This window comes from Notolabrus celidotus, chromosome 10 (genome assembly GCF_009762535.1).
Source record: "Notolabrus celidotus isolate fNotCel1 chromosome 10, fNotCel1.pri, whole genome shotgun sequence".
In the NCBI taxonomy this organism is placed as follows: domain Eukaryota; kingdom Metazoa; phylum Chordata; class Actinopteri; order Labriformes; family Labridae; genus Notolabrus; species Notolabrus celidotus.
The window spans coordinates 36820253-36843603 of NC_048281.1; the positions used below are offsets into that span (position 1 = coordinate 36820253).

The 23351-nt window shown below is 47.1% G+C and overlaps 1 protein-coding gene across 3 annotated transcripts; it reads left to right on the plus strand.

Annotated features, from left to right (window-relative positions):
• The first annotated feature begins 1084 nt into the window (after positions 1 to 1084).
• rif1 (replication timing regulatory factor 1) lies at positions 1085 to 22943 on the plus strand. 3 transcript variants are annotated; one of them, XM_034694088.1, is made up of 37 exons: positions 1118 to 1287; positions 2176 to 2222; positions 4847 to 4986; positions 5088 to 5166; positions 5253 to 5349; positions 5432 to 5562; positions 5650 to 5744; positions 5831 to 6020; positions 6226 to 6318; positions 6559 to 6697; positions 7316 to 7467; positions 7588 to 7702; positions 7795 to 7974; positions 8384 to 8494; positions 8917 to 8979; positions 9342 to 9445; positions 9589 to 9675; positions 9752 to 9825; positions 10249 to 10429; positions 10518 to 10625; positions 10710 to 10859; positions 10959 to 11058; positions 11137 to 11426; positions 11505 to 11707; positions 12995 to 13088; positions 13176 to 13307; positions 13396 to 13538; positions 13625 to 13714; positions 13811 to 13859; positions 15447 to 17049; positions 17320 to 19280; positions 19374 to 19502; positions 19587 to 19673; positions 21381 to 21496; positions 21612 to 21762; positions 21839 to 21965; positions 22050 to 22943. In XM_034694088.1, exons 3-37 carry the CDS (start codon positions 4871 to 4873, stop codon positions 22340 to 22342), a joined length of 7833 nt encoding a protein of 2610 aa, XP_034549979.1. In that variant the 5' UTR covers positions 1118 to 1287; positions 2176 to 2222; positions 4847 to 4870; the 3' UTR covers positions 22343 to 22943. The 3 variants fall into 3 exon arrangements, with proteins under 3 accessions (XP_034549977.1, XP_034549978.1, XP_034549979.1); XM_034694086.1 differs by having other exon boundaries at positions 1085 to 1287; positions 15447 to 19280; positions 22050 to 22891; XM_034694087.1 differs by having other exon boundaries at positions 1110 to 1287; positions 9345 to 9445; positions 15447 to 19280; positions 22050 to 22891.
• The last annotated feature ends 408 nt before the right edge of the window (positions 22944 to 23351 follow it).

Here is a 23351-nt window from a genome sequence, read left to right on the forward strand (position 1 = left end):
GATCACGCCAAGGAAAAATGGTGGACTGGGAGTTCCAGATGTTTACTCCTATTATCTTGCTTTCAATGCTAGATTCCCTTTGTTATGGGCCTACAGGTGCAAGAATGAGGAGAATATCCTATCTGTACATACTGTAGGTCTGCTCCATGAAACACATTAATGCTCAGTAGGACACATGTATGGTTCTTTAATGTGTTTGCATTGTATGAAAATACCTTCATTCTCAATGGGCATAAATGCAGCTGAAACAAGTGCAACCCAAATATTTCAACATTAACATATGAATATAACATTATAGTGATTATGGCCTTTAGAAACATGTTTATTGTGGGAGGGGGGTTAGTCCACTATAGGCCGCTGTGGCGCAGCCTAAGCTTTTGTCCTTAATGGCATTTTATTCCCCTTACATTACTTTAACTTTTATACTTTAAGTAGTTTTGAAACCTTTTACACTTTTACTTGAGTAAAAAGCTTGAGTTGATACTTCAACTTCTACAGAAGTATTTTTAAACCCTATTATAATATATAAAAAACTAAAAATCAAGCAAGCTTATAAAAGAGAGCCTTAAAAACAGAGTTATCATTAAATAATATCACACAGTAAAAGCTTTCCTGTAAAAATGTGTCTTGAGTAATGACATAAAACAAGGGACTGATTCTGCAGGTCTGGTCTCCTCTGGCAGGCTGTTCCAGATTTAAGGAGCTCTGACTGAGACAGACCTGTCCCCTTTAGGTCGGGTCCTTGGAACAGCTAACAGAGCACTGCCAGAGGATCTCAGACTGCGTCCAGGTCTGTAGGGGGATAAAAGCTCAGAGATATAGAGGGGCAAGTCCATGTTGGGCTTTAAAACATGGACTAGTGTCTATACTTCTACCTGAGTAATGGATGTGAATACTTTTGACACCTCAGGTCAGAGATTTAAAAAGGTCTGACTTCCCCTCTGGAATAAAGAGGAGTTACAACAGGAGGAGTCAGGATGAAGAGGAGAGCTCAGGTAAAGTGTGTTCCTCTGTTTTCCCTCTGCAGCAGTCAGCCTGCAGCCTCGCTCCTTATAAGGTAAAGTGGGCGGGCCCGGTGATGACGTAGGCGGGGTCAAAGGTAATTTTGTACGTCTGCGTGGTAGTTTGGCGCCAGCGATTTCGCGGGGGAACAGAGACCAGAGAAGAAGGGAGAATAAATCTTTAAATCCATGGACTCAGAGAGATCCAGAGCAGAGATCTAAACTCCTCACAGAGAAGAGGACTCTGAGAATCCTGCTGCTCACTGCTGATCCTTCAACCTGAGAGGTGAGCCTTCAAACAGAGGAGAGGACATACTGTAAATACTGCTGTTTACCTGCTGGTTACCTGCTCCTCTCACTGTCTGTGTGTGAGCTGAGGAGTGGACAGGTGAGGCAGGGGATGAGCAGCAGTGTCACTCTTCTCTTTATCCCTCTTTGAGTCTCTTTCTGTGTGGAGGAAACTTTGCTAGCTAGCTAACCCTGCAGAGGCTAATGCTGCTAACTCTTTAAAGCTAGTGATCATTAGCTGCTGCTCCTCTCTCCCCGCAGGCTTCACTTCACTCTGAGAACATGCTTTCAGTCCTTCCCTTCCCTGTGTGAGACTTTACCTCTCTAACACACACAGTACTGAGATATTAACCCCTCTCAGGCTGGGTCTGGGGCTCAGGTCTGCAGGTCTGCAGCATGCTGGCCTGTGATAGCATCCAACACACGCACACACTCACATGCAGACTCAGTGTTTACAGAGACAGACCTGAGATCTGTGTGAACTCTGTGTTTCTGCATGTTTGTATGAGTCTGTGCATGTTAACAGCTCCTCAGCTTCACTGAAACATCTCTGAGGAACTCCCTCTGTGTCCCTGAGTCTCTACAGCTCATATATTTATAATTACAGACCCTAAATCAAAGTTTTTAATGCTTAATGTTAGTTTAACACCTCTGTGAATGTAGCTACTGCTAATACTTATATTATATTCTGAGTAAATCTGATTTAAAGCAGATTAAAGTGACCATGATTGTAAAAAGGTGACATAACAGAGAGATTGAACTGGATAAAACAGGCATATTTATAAATGTAACTGATAAACACAGCTCATAATGAAGTCTAATCCTGCAGGGTTTGCAGACGGATTCATAATAACATTAAACCTGTGTGGTGTTTTTATCTCTGCAGCTCTGGAGACAGCAGAGGGAGGACTCAGCTCTGCAGGAAACACTGAGGTATGTCTTTGGATGGATTAATGTTCCTCCATGGAGTCTATCCTCATTCACAGAGCTCAACACAAAGTTTTCATCATAACTCGCCTTATATTTTGAGTTATTAAGAGTCCATGCTGTAAAATGTTGACTTTAAAGTTTAGATGTGACTTAAAGAGATTGAACTTGATGAATCAGACCTGTTCAGGTGTTTCAATCTGCAATACAGCTGTCAAACCAGCTTCAAGATGCAGCACTTTGCAAACGTCGTGTTAGATTTGCATGAAGGGTTGATATACTTGATTTAACAGGAGCCTGTGTGTGTGCTCCAGGTTTAGAGATACAGGTGAGTTTTCATCACAGACAGCAGCAGGATGATTGCTCATCATAGGAGTCAAACATTGTTTCTTATTCGATCTGATTCTAAGAACTTCTTCAGCCTCGACTTTACCCTCCATCAGAAAAGAAAGGATGAACACAGCCTCCTCTCTTCCTGTTGGAAGGATGAATCCCTGACCTGCTTCATGTGCTCTTCACCTCACATCAGCACCTAGTTTCTCCCTGCAGCTCTTTCATTTGAACATTTATAACATTTGAATATAAACGAGTCACATTTATTTATAAAGCACATTTTTAAAAAACAGCATTAAGCTGAACAAAGTGCTGAACGATGCATTAAAGAGACGATGAAAAAACATGAGACAACAAAGGAAACACAGCGTATAGAAATACAAAAACAGACCGACTGTTCAAGACATGGAGACGAGATGTGAGCGCAGTAAGAAGTTCATGAAGTTTAAGACTGTAGGAGGTGTTATTGTCATCTTAGGGCATGTTGGTACATGATCAGGAAACAGGTTACAGTAAGTAAATATAATCAAATCAGACTTTAATGTCATTTTGTTCATACTGGTGTAAAAACAAAGCTGAAGGTGTGCTTCATGAACCAGAGCTGGTTCATAAAGCACACCTGCTGCAGGTAGAGACCAAGCTAACACTGAGCCCCTCAGGTAAGAACTCAGCCTGTCACAGGAAGTCATCACGCCATCTTTAAAGACACACAGCACAGGGGGAAACATGGAGTCTTAATGTCCGGCAGTCGGCCACTAATGTTGACGAACATTTATCATCATAATTCTCATTAACAAAATGAACACTGGTAAAAACACATCAAACATTCATCCACACGCATCCATGGAAAATGTAACCAGTCCAATCTATTAAAGCTGGGGTTGGTAGCCACTGAAAACTAGCAGGAATTTGAATGTAGCATGTCTTCAGGACTCCGTCTAACCCCCCCCCAGACCTCCTCCAAAACCACGCCCCCGCTCACATGAACGAGCGCCGCTGATTCACGACCATACGATGGTGACTGATTCAAAACCGGTCCTCACCAAAACATTCTCATAGTGAAAGTTAAAAACACAAACAAACATGGCTGCTGTTAGCACTCACAGCTCACAGCGAGCGGGAGAGAGGAGAGACAAGAGGAGAAGTTCTTCATTCATTCTAACATTGATTGTTGCTTTGTTGGTTGTCGTGGTAACGGCCGACAGTGACCGGTTATTAAAGATCATGTTCACCAATCAGCTCGTCATCCCTACAGCGTCCGGACGGACTCTACAGTACATCTACATTTCTGTAGGACTTACTGAACGTCATTAATTATTCTGCTGTCAGAGCCCCCGTGGTGAGAGCTTTTTAGAAGAGGAGGAGGAGAAGGAAGGAAGGAAGGAAGGAAGGAAGGAAGGAAGATGGGAACGTAGCGAAGAGGAGGAGGAGAGGAAGGTGGAGGACAGGGTAAAGGTAGCTGAGTGGAAAAGAACGAGAAAGATTTGCACAAGAATGAGGAAAGGAGGTAAGGGAAGGAAGGGAAGGAGATGAAAGAAGTGGATAGGAGACAAAAGATGGAGGAGGAGAAGTAAGATATGAAGAGGAAGACTGAAGAAGGAGGGAAAGAGGAGGAAGATGGAGGATGGAAGAATTTAAGAGTACATTAAGAGAAGGAGAGGACACAGGGAGTTTGAGAAAGAAAGGAAACAACAAAAAGGAAAGAAAGAAAGAAAGAAAGGAAACATCAGGAAAGAGATAAAAGTAGAGAGCTTTTTAGACTCTGATCTGGACTACAGTCCTGAGCAAAGCCCCTCATGGGGTCAGAGGGGACAGGCCCGAGGTGGAGCGAGAGGGGCAGTCAGTAGAGGCAGGGGAAGCAGAGGCAGGAGACAGGGAGTGAACGCCGGGGACATGTTTTAAAAACAACTTAAAACACAAACATTAAATATGCAGTCCTTCTCGTCGCTTCATTTACATTTTGAATCCATGATGGAAACTAAAGACAAGTTCAGACATGTTGGTTTAAAAATCAGAGCTGCCCCTTTAATTCTGTTTCTTTACATTACATGATTCATCCTTTCTCTCTCTCTCTCTCCCTCTGTCTCTCTCTCTCTCTCTCTCTCTCTGTCTCTCTGTCTCTGTCTCTCTCTCTCTCCCTCTCTCTCTCCCTCTCTCTCTGTCTCTCTGTCTCTCTGTCTCTCTCTCTCTCTCTCTCTCTCTCCCTCTCTCTCTCTCTCCCTCTCTCTCCCTCTCTCTCTCTCTCTCTCTCTCTCTCCCCCTCTCTCTCCCTCTCTCTCCCTCTCTTGTTCTGAAAGGCATTGAGGAGGTGAGAGGTAATAATGATGGCGACGGCAGGGCCTCCGAGCAGCTCCAGTTTCCTCCCCCTGCTGGAGTCTGTTGAGGACAGCGCTGCCGGGCAGTCGGAGCAGACAGACGCTTACCTCACTATAGCAAAGTGAGTTCCACATGCTTGTTTTCTTGTGTTTGATATTTCTGTAGATGTTTATCCCACGTGAGAATACGAGTAAAGAACCACTCCTTCTGTTTGCCTTCCAGCCGGCTCAGTGGAGAGGAGGGCCGCCAGTTTCTCCCTGCAGTTGAAAAGCACTTTCCTCGTCTGGGTAAAGCCACCTTGGTGAGTCTTGAAGACAAAGGAAGCTGATTCATAACCTCCATCCTTAAAATATCTCCATCTATGAATCCTTACCTTTGTTGTTCCAGGGTCACATAACCAGTCCCAACGCAGAGCTGAGCCAAGCTGCGCTGCAGGCTTTAGGGTTCTGTGTTTACCATTCTCATGTCGTCTCTGCAGTTCCTGGTACGTTCCTTTAAATATTCACACGCCATGAATCTGACAGAACTCGCAGCTGAGGCTTTATTTCTTCTTCTTCTTCTTCCAGAAACACTGGCAGCAGAAATCCTCTCAGCACTTTGCTCCCTGGTGGTCAAATCCACAGATAAGAACACGTGCACCAGAGCATTATGGGTCATCTCCAAACAGAGCTTCCCTCCAGACGTGGTGGCGAAGAAAGTAAGCCTCAGCACGGATCAGAGTCCAGACGTGTGCGCCTGTAAACCTCTGTGCTGCGTGCTGATGAGTATCTCTTCTCTCTGTCAGGTGCCGTCTATCCTGGGAACGCTGGAGGGCGTGTGGAGCCGAGAGGACATCCAGTCAGTGGTGATGGAGCACGAGGCGTTGAACGTGGTCATCAGGTAACAGAAGAACCTGTTTGTCATCTTGATCTTCAGAGTTTAAGTATCTTCTGAGAGTAAGGTCTGATGTGTTCGGGTGTCTTCAGGTTGCTGGAGCAGGTACCGACTCCGATGGGAGAGGGAGCAGTTCGGTGGGCGAAGCTCGTCATCCCGCTGGTCGTCCACTCGGCGTCCAAAGTGCGCCTACGAGCCGCCGCAGCCATGGAGATGGGCATGCCTCTGCTGCTTCAGAAACAGACGGAGGTGGCGGCGATCATGGAACCCATGATGTCCTCAGTGAGTGTCTCCTGTCTGCTCAGACCTTGTGGCTCCACTACCAACATTTACAGGAGCAGATCTTTATAAAGCATCAGATCAGGATTCAATATTTGACGTGCACCTTCTTGATGTGTGTGATTATAACACACAGCTGCAGCTCTGAGGTTTCAGAAAGACCTCAGAGGTCTTAAGTTCTGCTGACACTCTTCTGTCCTCTCCTCAGAAACTGATCCCCGAGCTGCAGAAGCTTTTCATGTCCAAGAATGAAACCAACGTCCTGAAGCTCTGGCCGTTATTCGTGAAACTGCTGGGGAAGGTGAGTCCCACTTTTCTACCTGAATCAATAACGGAGGAATAAAGGACGGGGAGTTTGTGATGAGGGATCTTAGACCTGAAATAAAGTCCTGATTTCAATGTTTAAAGAAACCAGTCATGCGTGCAAACACTCATCACTGATGGAGCGTGCAGTTTCAGGAGTGTCTCAGATGGTTATATATACATATGGAGCACGTTCAGTTTGTCACTTCAGACACATTAAAGGGTGATTCTGTCACAGCTGCTGCACAGAGGAGGACCCTTCATCAACTCTCTGCTGCACCTGGAGGAACTCGGTTTCCGCAGCTCCTCTCCCACCATCAAGAAGATCGCCTTCATCGCCTGGAAGAGCCTCATCGACAACTTCGCCCTCAACCCAGGTGAGCCGACGACTCTGGCTGTGAATGGTTTTCATAAAATATTGGCCCAAAAAAATTGAGAAAAAAATTTTTGACCCAAAAAAAATTTTTGACCCAAAAAAAACGTTTGACCCAAAAAAAATGTTTGACCCAAAAAAAATGTTTGACCCAAAAAAAAAATTTGACCCAAAAAAAATTTTTTGACCCCAAAAAATTTTTTTGACAAAAAAAAATATTTTGACAAAAAAAAATATTTTTGACAAAAAAAAATATTTTGACAAAAAAAATTTTGACAGAAAATTCTGACAAAAAAAAAATTGACAAAAAAAAATCGAAAAAGAAAATTGAAAAGAAAAAATAATTTGACAAAAAAGAAAGTTGACTCGGAGCCTTTCCTCAAATTTGAAATTGTGCCCCAAAAGCAGAAAAATATGAAAAAAAGTGAAAATTTTGACCTTTGAAAAGTACTACCCCCCTAGCAGGGGCTTTTTAGGGGGGAGATGTTCCACCCCTGAACTAAATTTAGACCCTGGGTCCACCGGTCTAAACGCACGTAGTTCAGGGGTAAAGTCCCTCCGGTTAGAGGAACACATTCACAGGTTCTGAGTTTAATGTCTTGCTCTGCCGTCTCTCCTGAAGATATCCTATGCAGCAGCAAACGTATGAAGCTCCTGATGCAGCCGCTCGCATCCATCAACGTCAGGACGGAGGCCCTGATGCTCACTAAGGTGGAGGTGTGGTGGTACCTGGGGGTCCAGCTCGGACCTAACCTGTCGGCAAACTTTGACCTGGTAATCCTGCAGATCTTTCTCTCTCATGCATCAATCAAAGTCTGTCTGACAGAGGACTCCTAAAGATCCCAGACGGTGTTTGAAGTTTGTAGTCTAAGGTTCGTGTCTGTCTCTCTCCAGGTCTCTGTCCCTCTGCTGCAGTGCACCATCGGCTCTGAATCCGCCACAGTCCCAGGAACTCCTTCCAGAGCCGTCAATCAGAACGGTTCAGTTACACCTGGAACCCCGAAGCCTCGTAGGTTCAAACCTCCGTCCCTCCTCTGAGGGTTTTAGAGTTTGCGTCAGGGTGAGCGAGGGCGTTGATGTTTGTTGTGTTTTCTTTTAAAGCGGGCACGCCGGGCTTCAGCAGTCCAGCCAACACGTCTCGGATGAGCCTGAACTCCAGCGTTCAGTACCCATCCACCTTCCCGTCCATCCAGCTGCTGGGCCTGGAGATGTTGCTACACTTCCTCATGGGACCAGAAGTCATCGCCTCAGCAGCCAAGAACAAGCTAGTCCTGAGTCTGGGTGAGAGTCTGAGCCGCTACATGTACACTGACCTGTTCTTCAGGGGCTTATAAAGACGAAGACTCTGACCTCTGCTGGTTTCTGCATCAAACATTTACACTGAGACACTAATCTGCTTGATGCTGTTTTACTAAAGACAATCAGTGCTCAGATTTCCTGACTTCCCTGAACGCAGCATCAGAAATGATGGATCCCACCTCCATTCAACAAACAAACATTGTAGACGTAGTTTTCTTCTCCTCTTGAGGACAGACCTGACAAAGTTGGACTTTGGACTAATCTGCATCATGATGTTGTTATTTTAGCAAACTGAAGACCCGTTAATTACAAGAACATCACAAGAACATCAGTTCCTGTTTGTGAAGTGATTTAAATAAATAACCTCTGTGGTCTCGTGTTCCTCATGCAGAGCCGCTGAACCATCCTCTCCTCAGCGGAGCTTCCTCTTTCACCAAACACGCTGTGGTGCTCACCTCCAACATCAGAGACGGATTCATCAACATCGGGAAAGAAGCTCCAGGTAGAAACCCCTGCTTTAAATTCACTCTGTTTTCAATCCTGTAAATGAGACCCTCTCCCTGTCAGACGTCCTGGTACTGAAGTTCCTCCTCTTTAGCTTCTGGCAGGATGTCAATATTCGTTAGCCGGGTTTAAATCAAGAGCTGCAGATGAACTGTAGGAGGCAGTAAATACTCAGAGCTGGGATTTATGTTCATGACCGAGAACGCTGCTGGGTTTAACATTGAACAGCCAATCACATCACAGGGTCAGAGGTAGGCAGGCAAACGAGTGACAGTGACTCTGAAGGAATCACAAGTTCAACTCAAACACATCAGAGCAGCTCCTCATGTCAGATTTCCTCGTTCAGGCAGCTTTAAGGTAAACTTTGAGTTCATGCACACACCTGAGAGTCACCCTTCCTCTCCTCTGCTCCTCCCACAGACGCCCTGCTGGCCGTCATATGGACCAGTCTCGTCCGCTTCGTCAACTTCACGATAGAGTCCGGTGAGTGTTCGTAGGTCTCTAATCTGGGCGTGTTGTTGTGGCTGCTGCTCGGCACGGTGGGCTCTTAAAGTCGTGGTCCTCACCTCGCAGCTCCACATACAGAACTCTGATTGGGTCTGGGCTCTGTCACATGGGAGGTGGACCGTTCAGACCCTGTCCTCGTCTCCTGCCCGACCCACTCCCACTGTTGTCAGTTTAAGTCTGAGCGTCCGGACCCTCGAGGTCCGGCTGCTGTGACGAGAGGACTCACTGAGGGGTCTGTCCCCGATGATGAGCGTCTCCTCTTCCATCAGACACACGTGTCAGGGTTTTATTTGATGGATTGATGATATTTTGAATGTGATCTCTCTGCTGGTTGTCAGTAGGCAGTAAGAAGGACCGTCAGGGCTGTGAGGTCCTGACTCTGACGCTGCAGGCTCTGCAGAGCATCGTGTCCTCAGAGGCGCTGCCTGCAGACAAAGTTCTGGTGAGTAGAGATCAAACACTCTGAGGCCTTCTGCTTCAATCCTTCATGCACGTTACAGGACTCAGACGTTTGGGAAGTAAAACAAAAGACAGCTCAGGTTTTGTCTTTTGACGCTGATAATTAAAGATCAATCCTTCCAACAGATCCTGTTTGAGGCCACGGTGAAAGGGATCCCTCAGAGAGTCCTCGGGTCCGCCTCGTATCAAGTGGGGAAGATGGACGTTCTGAATGTGAGTGAATATTAATCTTTACTGATCACGTATTCATTTTAAATCCTGTTTATAAACTGGATCAATTCTTCCTCAGGGGACGCCGGCTCTGTTCCTCATCCAGCTCCTCTACAGCAGCAGCATGCTGCCGGCCTACATCGAGGACGAGAGGTGGGTCAGACCGGTTCACTCACATTGGTTATCGATTCAGTCCAAACCAGATCTTAACGTCCCCGATACATGAGTGTAGACGAGGCAGACGAGTCCCACACCTGAGCAGAGGAGGGGCTTCAAGACCGGGAGAACAACACCAAGAGAGTCCACATCGCAGGAGTTATTCTAATAGACATTACAAAACTACAATTAAAAACTATTTTTAATTTATATACATGTCTCTGTCTCACCTGGCCTCGGTCTCGGTCTTGGTTTTGCCTCGGTCTCGGTCTTGGTTTTGCCTCAGTCTCAGTCTTGGTCTTGCCTCGGTCTCAGTCTTGGTTTCCTCGGTCTCAATCTTGTCGTGGTCTGGGTCACTGTGGTCTTGACTCCATCCCTCATCATATCCTCCATTGATCTCCCCCTCCTCTCTCTCTGCAGGTTTTTCCTCTGCCTTGAGAACCTGGTGGGCTGCGGTCTGTCCGGTCACACTTCCCCTCTGGCGTTTGTGGAGGCGGTGCTCGGCGCCATCCGCCGCAGCGCTGCGACTCTGCAGAACAAGGAGCAGCTGTGGAGGATGTGGAGCGTGATGGTCGGCCCGCTCATCGACACCGTCACACAGGTGAGAGACACAGGAAGTGATCACAGAGACCGCAGAGTCATGGTTTCCTTCCCTGAACACTAAATGCATCACACGTCTTTATTCTCAGTCGAATGAAGTCAACCAAGGAGACGCTCTGGAGCACAACTTCAGCGCCATGCACTCTGCCCTGCTGTTCCCCGTCACACACCTGCTGCCCGGCACTCCTCTGCAGCAGGTCGGTCAACACTCAGCTTTATTTTACTCACATATTAAGATGAAGAGGATCACATCTTCATCTTCCTGCTCTCTGTGTTCTCAGGCGTCTCAGAAGTCGATGCTCTCCACGTGGTCCAAACTCTACAAGGTGTTCGCACGCTGCTCTGCGCTCGTGGTCACAGCCGAGGAGAACATCTGCTGCGAGGAGCTCTGTGCAAAGATGACGGCAGCTATAGACAGAGACGCCCTGAAGGTGAGCACTAACAGAACGGCCATATTACAGCACCAGATCTGATGGGTTTCTACTCTAGTCAATGTGTTAACTTCCACTGGATCCGCTCTGTTTCTGCAGGTTCCTTCCACTCTAAGCGCCGTCTCCAGCGTCCTCCAGGTCATGGTGGAGTGTGTTGACTTCTCACCGTACACTCCTCAGTTTCAGCAGAAGCTCAAATGTAAGAAGTCATGCAGTGTTTTTTTTAATCTAAACTGCCTTGGTACAAACGTTCACCTTCCCCTCTTGGTCCCTCCAGCTCCTCACACTCCAGTGAACTGGATGAAGAAGAGGAGTAAGGTCCTGGGGAACCTGACCACCTTCCAGTCCCTGCTGCTTCAGTGTTTGGATGAGTACCTGCAGGACTCTGAGGCTCCCTCTGAAGCCACAGGTCTGGCTCTCGTCTCCATCCTGTCCACGTTATTCTCCAACCTCGTTCTCGCCAACACCGTCACGGAAGCTCTGACCTCCCTGACGCGACCGCTCACACTTCTCTACAAACAAGCAGCCGGGGAGCCGCCCAGGTTCTCCTCACAGCTGCTGGGGAAGGTGAGCTCTCCTCAGATAGCTTTAAATATTTCTACCTTGAAGCTTGTGAAGCTCTAACTTCTCTTCTTCCTCCCTCAGTGTGAGAAGCTTCTCTCGGACGTCCTCGGCTGCCTGCAGACTCGCTCTACTTTGGCGTATGACAGCGAGCTCCTGGCTCTGCTGTCTCCTCTGCTGTGTGTGTTGTTGCCTCACAAGAACAAGCAGCTCCGCAGCTCCGTCACACAGTTCTGGAACGGCACCTTCGCCAACTCAGTCAGCCTCACCTACCCCGACGAGATCAGGTAAATACTCTCAGGTCACATTACACCTGATTTTAAATCCTGACTAACCGCCGGCCTAAAGGTCAGAAACCTGCTCGGACAGGAAACAGCAGATTGACCTCAGTTTAAACTCAGGATCTCAGAGTCTGAAGGTAAACAATGTCAGATCAGTTCATAGAGTGAGTCTACCACTGTCAGAGCTAGCTAGAGCGTTACAGCAGCAGACATTAGCCAGAGATACAGCTCCAGCTAGTGGAGGGAGGCTGAACTACAGCTTAGACACAACATTTGAGCGGCATATCAGGCCTACAGTAATACAAAAATACAAATAATACAACTAGACTCCATGTTTGGTTTGCAGTTTGACCTCAGCCTGCCAATTTTAAAAAGACAGCAGTGAGCCGTCCTGACTCTTTTGTGTTCATTTCTGGTGCTGCAACCAGATTTCATAGTAACTCAGACCTTCATTTCAGCAGTCACATGAAGACCATTACAAAGTCCGCCTACTATCACCTTCAGAATATATCAAGGATTAAAGGACTCATGTCTCAGCAGGATGCAGAAAAACTCCTCCATGTGTTTCTCTTTAGCAGACTAGACTACTGTAACGGGGTCTTTACAGGACTCCCTAAAGAGTCCATCAGAGGACTGCAGCTCATACAGAATGCTGCTGCTGGAGTCCTAACAAGGACCAACAAAGTAGACCACATCACTCCAGTTCTTAGATCCCTACACTGGCTTCCTGTCTGTCAGAGAGTAGACTTTAAAATCCTGCTGATGGTTTATAAAGACCTGAATGGTTTAGGCTGATCTGCTGCTACTTTATGAACCATCTGGACCTCTGAGGTCCTCAGGTCCTGGTCTGCTTTCAGTCCCTAGAGTCAGAAGGAAACATGGTGAAGCAGCGTTTAGTCATTATGCTCCACATATCTGGAACACACTCCCTGAAAGCTGCAGGTCTGCTCCAACTCTCACCTCTTTAAATCAAAGACTAAGACCTTTTTATTTAACACTGCCTTCCTATCTTAGATTATTTTAACTCACTTTAAATTTTAATGTTTCAGTTACAGAGGATGCTGCAGAGGTGCGTGCACAGGATATTATTTCCTGATTGATCACAGCCATATAAGGGGGCTGATGTAGTGAGTTTTCATCACAGTTTGGGTGAAGTTGTGTGTTTGTTGCATCAGTTCATCAAATCTTTATCTTCTGCAAAAGTAGGGAAGGGTTTCAGCGACAGACGAAACGATGAACATGTTTATTTTATTCTGAAGCGTTCATATCAGCGTTTTCTCTCCCTTCATGTAGACCGATCCTGAGCCAAGTGAAGCAGAAGACCCCGATCATTCTTCCTGGGTTTGAGGTCCTCAGAGTTCCTGATGAGCTCAGTGAACAGTACTCTGTGAGTTCATGTTTTATTGTAGATGTATCCACCTCTCGCTCGCTCTGCTCTCATGGTGTTTATGATTGATCTTGTTTGTGTCTTCAGAGTGAGAGCTCCCAGATGGAGACCAAGCTCAGCGGGATGCCGGTTACGTCTGTGGGGAAGAGGGACTCGATGCTGGGGAAGACTCCTGAGGCGAAGGAGAGAAGCTCCATGAAGACCCCCAAACCGGTGTCTGTAAGTCTGGAGCAAAACTTTGGGGGACAGAGCTGACCTTCTCTGTTTCATTTTTTAACTTCTCATCACTTCCTGTTTCCTTCTACAGACTAAACTGGACTTCGGCTCGCCCAAGCCTCCTCGCAGAGAGGTCTTAGAGGAAGAGGCGTCCATCGACTTCGTCTTCATTCCTCCTGAGACGAAGGAGCGAGTTCTGACGGAGCACCAGAAGGAGGTGAAGAGGACGAAGAGGTTGGTTTGTGCAGCAGCAACATGATCACACATTTAAAGTGTATGTTTGCAGGATCCTGTGGTGCTGATGTTTTAATCTGACACAGGGTCGACATCCCCGCCATGTACAACAACCTGGACGCCTCCCTGGACACGACCGTCTTCAGCCAGTACACACAGAGCCAAGAGGACTCTTTGTGAGTGTTTAACATCTGCTACCAGAGTCAGGAGAAGTCCCCTCTCCCTCTCTCACAGAGACTTATTGATGTGATTACTTTATTTCCCCCTCACAGGGACAAACTGCCCGCTGAGCAAGCTGTTACCAAAGAGGCTCCTGTCGAGGTAATGACGAACAGAAGACTCCTCTGAGAGCTGCTTCTGCTCCCTCTCTTATTCTGTTATAGGAAGTTTAACAATGAACAAAGAGTCTTAGTTATAGTAAACACAGCCCACTTGTGTTCTGGCATCAACTCTACCACATCTCCTTCTTCATTAATAACAACTCATGTTAAAAACTCATCCTACAGACACTCAGATAATCCAATCAACACCCTTAAACCTGGTTTATGTTTCTATGTTGACTCCACACCATCTGTATGTCACCTCCCAGGGTTCAGAGCCTTTTGAGCTGATAAATGTTGAACAGCAGTTCATCATACAGTCATTTAAATCCATAAACCAGTTCCTCCAGTATGGCCACATAAAACATGAAAATCAATCAACATTTAACCACTTTAAAACATTTCCTGAGATTTGCCCTCTGTTGAAACGAGTACCAAGGTATAATTATCATTATTTAAACTCATTGAGAGCAAAGCCCTCATTTACAATGATGTCGAGCATGTATAAAAGAAACATTAAAATGCAAGACGAGCAAATACAAGATAAAACCTTCAAAGATTGATGATCAATTAAAAACAGACAACAATTAAAACTTAATGTGAACACAAAGTCAGTAAATCAGGAACAATCAGAGGTTAAAAAGTTTAAAACTAATGATTTAAAATGACTCAGAGAAAGCAGTGCGTTCCTTTTTTAAAGAGCTTTGCAGTGAGTTCCATGCAGATGGTGCAAAGAAGCCAAATGCAGATTTTCCCAGCTCTGAATGAACTCTGGTAACCTGGAGAGTGAGCCAGTTAGTGGATCTGGTGTGTTGTGCTCCAGAGGACCAAACTAGCATGGAGGATAAATATGACGGTAGCATCCCAACAAGTGCTTTATAATAAACAGGTATGAGTGCAAATCAAGCCTCTCAATCAGAGAAGACCATCCCACCTTATTGTGCAGGATGCAGAGATGAGTGTTATAATGGTCACTGGTGATAAATCTCAGTGCAGTGAAAAACAACATCAAGTGGTTTTAACGTGGAAGCTGGAGCACGCCTGTACAAAATGTCTCCATCATCAAGCACTGATAAAAAACAACAATAAAGCAGCAGAACATTCTCTTTATAATATGCTCCTTTCAAAACAGATTCAGAGGTAGGTTTCACTGTTCCCTCTTTTAATCAAGCTGCAAGTTATTGGACGCTGACAAGGTCTTAACCTCTCGGTCTAACACGATGGGTGCTGCTGGGTTTCCTCTGGACCATCAAATAGAAACGTTTCAGACAACAAATATTCAAAGTTAAACATCCACTCTAAAAGACAAGGATACAGACCCTGATCCTGGAACTTGTTTCTTTAGATCTCACTGTGAAACTGCATCAATCTTTTAACACATCCTGGAAGAACTGATGGATATCAGTGATTAACCAAACTATTTAAAAACAGACATTCTTCATCATCAGGACAACCTGTGAGGATTTAATGACATCTGAGGCTTTAATTATTAACATTTAGAAATGACAGCAGATAAAAACATCATTATTCATACATAGAAAAACATCCTTCCAGAGAAATGAAGTTAATGGTGTTTTGTTCCTTTCAGGTTCCTCAGGACAAAGCTCCGAATGAGGAAGATGCTGAAGTTCTGATAGAGGACACTCAGGACTACGTGAGCCCCAAAGATGCTGAGACAGAAAACCAGAAGCAGGAAGAGATGATCCCTGAATCCACAGACGTGTCCATGGAGGACGTCTCCAAGAGTGAAGACAAAGAAGAGGACTCTGAAATCCAAACCAAACAAGGCACAAGTCCCAACATCTCTGGTTCTTCAGATCTGGTCTCAGGGACTCCCCAGAAACCCAACAGCCGCCGTCAGTCCTTCATCACTCTTGAGAAGTACGCCGAGGGAAAACCTGCCAGTCCGAGCGGCGGGTCCAAGTTCACAGGTCCTCTCGCGAAGACCTCCAATAGCCAGGAACGCTCTGACACCAAGAAGTCCTCCTCTCAGGCGTCCGCAAGTCAAGATTCTCAGGAGTCCCAGTCCACTAAGGCAGGAAAGGTGAGTCCTGTCAAAGGGACTCCAGAGTCCCCTGTAACACCAAAAGACTCTGGGACCAGATGTGAGCCAGTGAGGCTGACTGACAGACTGCCGAGTGACACAACTGAGGATGACGATGTGATCCCGGACACGCAGACTGAAGCTAAGGAGAGCAAGGAGGTGACTTCCACGTTACATGAAACCGAATCCTCAAGCCAGGAAGAGGATTATGACCCTCAGACTCTCGATGACTCTCAGTCCTCTGTGACCGAGACCTCTCCAGGTGAACCCAGACGGTCTGGGCGCCAGAGGATCAAACCTCTGTTGCCTGGAGAGGAACCAGAGGAACGGGACCAGAAGTACTCTAAAAGGAAACGCTCTGAAGGCGAGTCCAAAGGTGAGTCCTCCTCGGTTCAGAGCAGACCGAACACGAGGAGTAAGAACGCTGCTGAGGAGGACAGCGGCAGACTACGAACAAGAGCTCAGAGAGACAAGGGGGAGTCCAGCCAGACCAGCTCTCAAGGACGGGCACACAAGAAGATGAGACTTTACAGCAACTCGCAGGACTTCATGGATCAACCTGAACCCAGGAGGAGGAGCATGAAGGACCGCAGGTCCAGCCAGACTGACCTGAAGTCTGACTCCCAGTCGGACAGCCAGTCACAGGGTAAGGCCGGTCGCAGGAGCAGGTCTTCACTGGAGACTAAGGAGGAAGCTGGAACGAAGAAGAAGACTTTACCTGACAAAGGAGAGTCCAGCCAAACGGACTCGCAGTCTGATAGTCAGTCTGAGCAGGCGAGCCAGTCTCGAGGTAAGACCGGTCGACGGAGCAGGTCGGCGTTGGAGAAGAAGGAGGAAGCTACGAGCGCCAACAAGGACTTACCTGAAAAGGAGTCCAGCCAAACTGCAGCACCCGAGCTCGGACCAGAGGAACCAGATACAGATAAGCTAACGGAGGATTCTACTACGATCACTGCCGCCCCGATAACCAGCAGCGACTCCCAAGAGTTCGACCTCAAAGAGAAGACCAAGGGAGACCAGGATTCCCAAATGGTCCCCTCTTCTCCTCCTAAGCACTCCCAAGATAAAACCAGTACTTCCAGTAACTCTCTGAATGTGTCAGAAGTCAAAGAGGAGACAAGAAGCAAAGCGTCGTCTGATTCAGGAGGTCAATCCCAAGAGTCTGAAGGTGTAGAGACTAAGAAGAACAAGGACTCTCAGGTAGAGGTTTCTTCTCAGAGCAAGGACTCCCAAAACAGAACAAGTACGCTAAACGAGTCAGTCAAAGACAAGACACACGAAGGGACTCAGGTCCACCTCAGTCAGGAGGACTCCCAAGAGGTCTCAGCGTCCTCCTCTGAGAGCCAGTCTCAGTGTAAATCCAGAAGAAGTAAGGCTTCCTCTGATTCTCAAACCGGCACCGCTTCTCAAACTGAAGGTCAATCCCAAGAGTCTGTCAAAAAGGAGAAAAGAGATTCTCTCATGGACTCTTCTTCTCTAGCCGAGGATTCCCAAGGAGAAACTCGTACAGCCAAGAAGCTCACGAATGAACCAGAGGTCGAAGACAAACCATCGGAGAGCCAATCTCAAAGTGAACCGAGAGGAACCAAGACCTCTTCAGATTCTCAGACGGTCCCTGAAGGCCGATCCCAAGACTCCCAGACTATTACAAAGACCAAGAAGGAGAGAGATTCTCAGGTGGATGTTCCTTCCCAAGAAGAAACGAGTACCGCTGAGAAGCTCGGAAATGAACCGGATGTTGAAGGCAAACCTAACCAAGAAGACTCTCCAGTGGTCACACCGTCCGAAAGCCAATCTCAACGTAAACCTAGAAGAAGCAAGGCATCATCTGACTCTCAGACGGTCCCTGAAGACCAGTCCCAAGACTCCCAGACTGTTAGAAAGACCAAGAAGGAGAAAAGAGATTCTCAGACGGACGAACACAAAACAAAAGAAAGTGAAGACCAACTCAGTCAGGAGAGTTCTTTATCAGAGAGTCAGACTCTACGTAAATCAAGACGGAGCAAGACCTCCGAGGCCCCAGAACCTGAAGACAAAACTAAAAACAAGGACTCATCAAGACGGCAGAGTAGATCCAACTCTCAGGCCACGTTAGACGCTACTGAACAGGTGGAGACCAAAACTGGAGGGAGGACCAGAAGGAGCATGGCTAAAGAGGAGCAATCGAAATCCAGTCCCAGCTTAGAGGGTTCCCAATCTTTAGATGGTTCAGAGTCCTCTCAGGGCAGGGGCAGGTACTCCAGGAGGTCTTCTCAAGCTTTAGTCCCCAGCGTTGAGTCCTCGGGGTCTGGAACCCCAGAGAACAAAGAGAGTCCTCGAGTTCCCAAAAAGAGAGGGAGGAAACCTCGAGCGTCTCTGCAGAGTCCTCTCACGGTTAATAAAGATGAAGACACGGTCATGGAGGACTCTCAGTCCTCTCAAACACACGAGTCACAGAGTGCTGAGACTCCAACATCAGCAGACGTGGAGGATCCAATGAACCATTCACAGATCCCTGAACCTGTGGAGGATATCAGTCCCGCTGAGGAGCAACAAGACGAAGAGTCAGCGATGGAGGTAGAGGATCCTGTTTCTGAGAAAACTGAGACCGAAGCCTTAAAGAACAGCCAAACCCTCACAGAGTCTCCTCCCAAAGAGGAACCAAGACCAGAGGACTCTGAGAGAAACACTGAGAACCCTTCCTCACGAGAGACCGGGGACTTGAAATCTGTGGAATCAGTTGAGATCACGGCTGAACAGACCGAGGAGAATCTGCCCGCTGACTCATCTCCTGTTGATGAAGTAGCGCCCCCCGGTGAGGCAGCAGAGCACCTGCAGGTCTCAGAGTCTCCAGAGGACGGAGCTGAAGGGTCCGAGCCGGGTGACGAAGTGGAAAAGGATCAAAATGAAAACTCAGATTCAAACGATGAAGAACGTCCGGATGTCCCCGTAGAGGACTCGACAGGAGGAAGCCACGACGTCTCACTCTGTCCGACTTCCACGGATGATATTCCAAAGGAGGAAGACGACATCGCACAAGCACAGGAGAGCGATTCAGACGCCAAATCCCAGATCCTGGACTGTCAGGGTGTGGAGGAAGCTCAGACCACCAGCTCTGAGAACGACGTGGATGTGAATCTGGATCCAGCTCCAACAGACTCTTCTGATCCTTCAGAGTTTCCAGAAACGACGAGCAACCTGGAGAACTTTGAGAAGCTTCACGGCTCTCCGGCAAAGCTGAAGGACCTGGAGGCGGTGATGGGTCAGGATGTGGGCCAGAGTCCCATTGGTGGCAGAACCAGAGGATCCTGGTCTCCTTCAGCTTCCCCTTCAACCAGTATCCTGAAGAAGGGTCAGAAGAGACCTCTGGAGGACGAGACGCCCTCTCCTCTGGTCAAAGTAAGTCCTGCAGGAAGCTCTCGTGTGTTTTATGACGTTGTGGTTTTTCTTGGTGAAGTGGATCAAAGTTACTTCTTTATCTCTCTGTTTCAGTCTCGGCGTGTTTCATTCGCCAACCCGATCCAACATCAGGAAACGGCAGACGACATCGATCGACGCAGCCCGGCTCTGAGAACCAGCTCGCCAAGAAGATCCAAAGTCAGCGGGATCCCTCAGCCCAAGGTTTGACTTCATCACATATCTAATGCATGTGAACACAGTTAATCTACTTTGATCTAACCGGACCCGCTTTGTTCCTCATCCTAGTACATCACCACTCCAACAAAGGGGATGCTGATCCTGAGCCCCAGGAACCTGCACAGTCCGGGGTACAAGAGCTCCAAGAAGTGCCTGGTATGCACACGCATTTTAAAAGAGCAACAACAAATTCAACTTTCCTTCTGATGTCGTTTATTTAAAGGCAGAAACACAGCAAGCAGAAACACAGCGCCCACGCTGACATGTTTACACAAACACACGCTCAGAATCACACAGAAGGTCACATGATCAGAGGTGTTGAACAGAGCGGGAAATAAAGGCGTTAAAATCAGTCAAATCAAAAAGAAACGTCATGTGATGATTTGTGTTTAAAGCCGGGTATGTGAAGCTCCCACTGTCGAGGAGAGGGTCGTGAAGATGTGGCGTTTAGAGTGAGGTGATGTAAGGAGGATGTGAGGCAGAGGAAAGGGAGGAACTGGTGACCCCTGCGACGAGGACTGTAGTCTCTGTACGTGGGGCGCTTAGACCGCGAGGCCACCAGCGCCCTGACTGAATGTGTTTTTAACATACATTCTGTTAGGATGTGAAGTTCAGTTTATTTTGAACCTTTAAATGTTTAATTTAAAGGCTTTGGTTGGACGTTGGTCTGAGTGTTTGCAGCTTCCTGGCCCGTGGGTTTAGGTATCGTTTAAGTGCTGTATCCTCTAAAGCAGCCATTCTCAACCCTGGGGTCCCGACCCCAATGGGGGTCGCGAGATGATTTCTGGGGGTCGCCAAATAATTTTCAAAAAATATATCTAATATTATATTACAGAATTTCAGTCAGGGAGCTGTTCTAGTTGCTTTGTGCTTCATTACTTTTTCAAAATGCATTGTATCAACTAAATTTGTATGAATTGACCCGTGCGCGTGAGATCATGCTCCGTGACCCACGGCGGGAAAAAAGACAAAGAAAAACAAACCATTAACCTCGCGCTACATTTTGCAACAAGTTTGCTAGCTTTCTGATGCTGTAAAACGGAGCGATGGCTTAAGAGAAAAAGTGTTCCAGCTCGAGACTTGGGTCAGCAGCAGGGGTCTCAGAGTCAGTCACCAGACAGTCTGACAGCAGGACCACCCCCTGAGAAACGGAAGGCACTGGGGCCGACACCGGCTGACTCCAGAGCTTCGAGGCTCCGTAAATATCAGCCCGACTTTCTTAAATTTGGATTTTCGTACATGACTAAAAACAACGCAGAATACCCACAATGTGTCATTTGCTCTGAAGTGCTGGCAAACGAGAGCTTGAAACCAGTAAAACTTAAGAGACATTTGGAGACAAAACACAGCGGCTTCATTGACAAGCCAGTTGAGTTTTTTCGGCGCAGGGAGCAAGAACTAAGGAGCCAAAAAACGGTGGTCAGTGACTATGCTACAGTCCCAGCTAAGGCCCTGGCAGCTTCATATGAGGTGGCATATTTGGTGGCTCAATCGAAAAAGGGGTGGGGGTGGGGGGGTCGCGGACACCAGTGCATGTTAAATTGGGGGTCGCGACTCAAAAAGGTTGAGAACCGCTGCTCTAAAGGAAAGGGGTGAACCTTATTTAAGCTGAGTGTAGGTTTACAACTTTCCAAAAGAACCCTGTTAGCGTACGACATGGACAAGAAATCAAGGCAGGTCGATTGTTACAAGGTAACGTGGAACAACAAACATTTGGAGCCAAATTCTTCATGAAAACTCCGGATGAAAGGGTTTTTGGTCAATCCTTTTCCTTCTTTCAAAGTATTTGAACAACAATAGATAGAGGTCTACCTGATCTATGAAGTATTTCTGTTAACAGAGAGCGGGATCCTTTCTCTCCAGATTTCTGAGATGAGCCAGGAGCCCCGACCCGTCTCCAGAGACTGTATCTACCCTGCTCTGGTGGGCTGCTCCACACCTGTAGAAGCTGTTCTCCCTCAGATCTCCTCCAACATGTGGTGAGTCTCACACAGGGAACTGAAAGTGTTATATATGAGGGTGAATACGCTCACTGATCTCATTAGTGTGGAGTTTCCTGCATTGACTCATGTCTGCTGCTGGTCCCCCTCGCAGGTCTCGAGGTTTCGGGCAGCTTGTTCGAGCCAGGAACATCAAAACCGTGGGAGACCTCAGCGCTCTGACTCCGGGGGAGATCAAGACTCTGCCGATCCGCTCCCCAAAGATCTCCAACGTGAAGAAGGCGCTGAAGATCTACGAGCAGCAGGTACGAACCACACGGTGAAAACAATAAGGGAGTCGATCTCCTTCATTATCTAACGTCTGAATCGTTCTCTCTGCAGCGTAAAGGACGAGGCGTCGACGAGCTGAAGAGCTTCGATGAGACGGAGATGATGACCTCTGAACTGGAGGAGACCAGCGCCCCTCAAAACCAGGATGAGGAGGACAAGGTGTCAGGAGAGACGCTGGGTGAGTCCAACTCTGGATGCAGCAAAGAACCACTCGACATATTAATGATTCATAAAACATGTTAACGTCTTCCTTCCTTTGCAGCGATGGCTCTGCTGGACGAGCCGGTCCTTCCTGCAGACCTGAAGCCAGAGATGGACGCCTCCAGGTATCACACACCTGACACGTCGCTGGGAGGTCAGAGCGCCGAGGGAGCGCTGCAGGGAGAGGGTCTTCCTTCAGACGTGGACGCTCTGAGCTGCAGGATGACTCCTCTTGAACTCGGTCAGTGCTCGGCTCAGCAGCTGGTTCAGATCCACGAGCAGCTAGGAGGCATGATGAGGAGCGTGGTCGTGGAGCTGCAGACACGACTCTGCCAGATGGATGGAAAACCCTGAACGGATCACTTCCTGGTCTGCAGCAACAACAACAACAACAACAACATGGACGGATGTGGAACGGAGGCTTTGTTTCTGAAAGATGACTTAAATCAGATTTTACAAGAAAGTATTTTTAACGTTTTTAACCCCAGAAGGCCTTTTGTCTCCGATTCAGTTTTTAAAGACGTATCCTGCTTGTTGTTTGTAGCTTGATTTGTTGGCGTAGTTTTTAAAATGACACTCAAAGGGAAGCACGGTCACACTTTGGAGGCTGTGTCGAGAGCAGGAGGCGATTATTCGTAGCTGTAGTGTCGTCACGGACGCCGACTTCCTGCTGCCCTCTCTGACTTTATATTACAGACTAATGTGTGTAGAGAGATGTCCTGCTGCTGACGCCTCCCAGTTTTTGTACATACGCTCCCCTCTCCTCCATGTGCCTGTTAATCGGCTGTTTACATTCACCTCCTCAGTGCTCCTGTATATTTTGAAGGATTTCTTTTCTATTATTTCACGTCTTTCAGGTCACAACGCAAACTCTAGATGGTTTAGTAAACATTCTGCACTTCAGTCTTTCTTTGTGGTTTTAAATACTTCAATAAAAAGACATAACTGAACATGACTGTATCTACAGCTTCAATGCACAGAGTTCAACCTGCAAACATGACAAACCTTTCCTCACACCAGGTCAACACAAGTTTCAATTATTTACAATCAAACTCTGCTTCTGTCTACAATTTATAAACTCCATGTTTAATATCAAAAAAGAGCAAAGACAACAGATCAAAGGTTCAAACTGAAAATGTCTGATTATTTTAAATTTGATGCAACAACATGTTTCAGACAGGGTCAACAAAACACATGACTGTAGTGGAAGTCACTGCATTAAAACAGACATGACTCTGTAGTGGAAGTCACTGCATTATAAACAGACATGACTCTGTAGTGGAAGTCACTGCATTAAAAACAGACATGACTGTAGTGGAAGTCACTGCATTAAACACAGACATGACTCTGTAGTGGAAGTCAC

Coding starts and splice junctions, on each gene's coding strand:
- rif1 (XM_034694086.1), top strand. CDS start 4,871: ATGATGGCGACGGCAGGGCCTCCGAGCAGCTCCAGTTTCCTCCCCCTG. Junction 19,281..19,373: donor CGCCCTCTCCTCTGGTCAAA/GTAAGTCCTGCA, acceptor TCTCTGTTTCAG/TCTCGGCGTGTTTCATTCGC. Junction 19,674..21,380: donor AGAGCTCCAAGAAGTGCCTG/GTATGCACACGC, acceptor CTTTCTCTCCAG/ATTTCTGAGATGAGCCAGGA.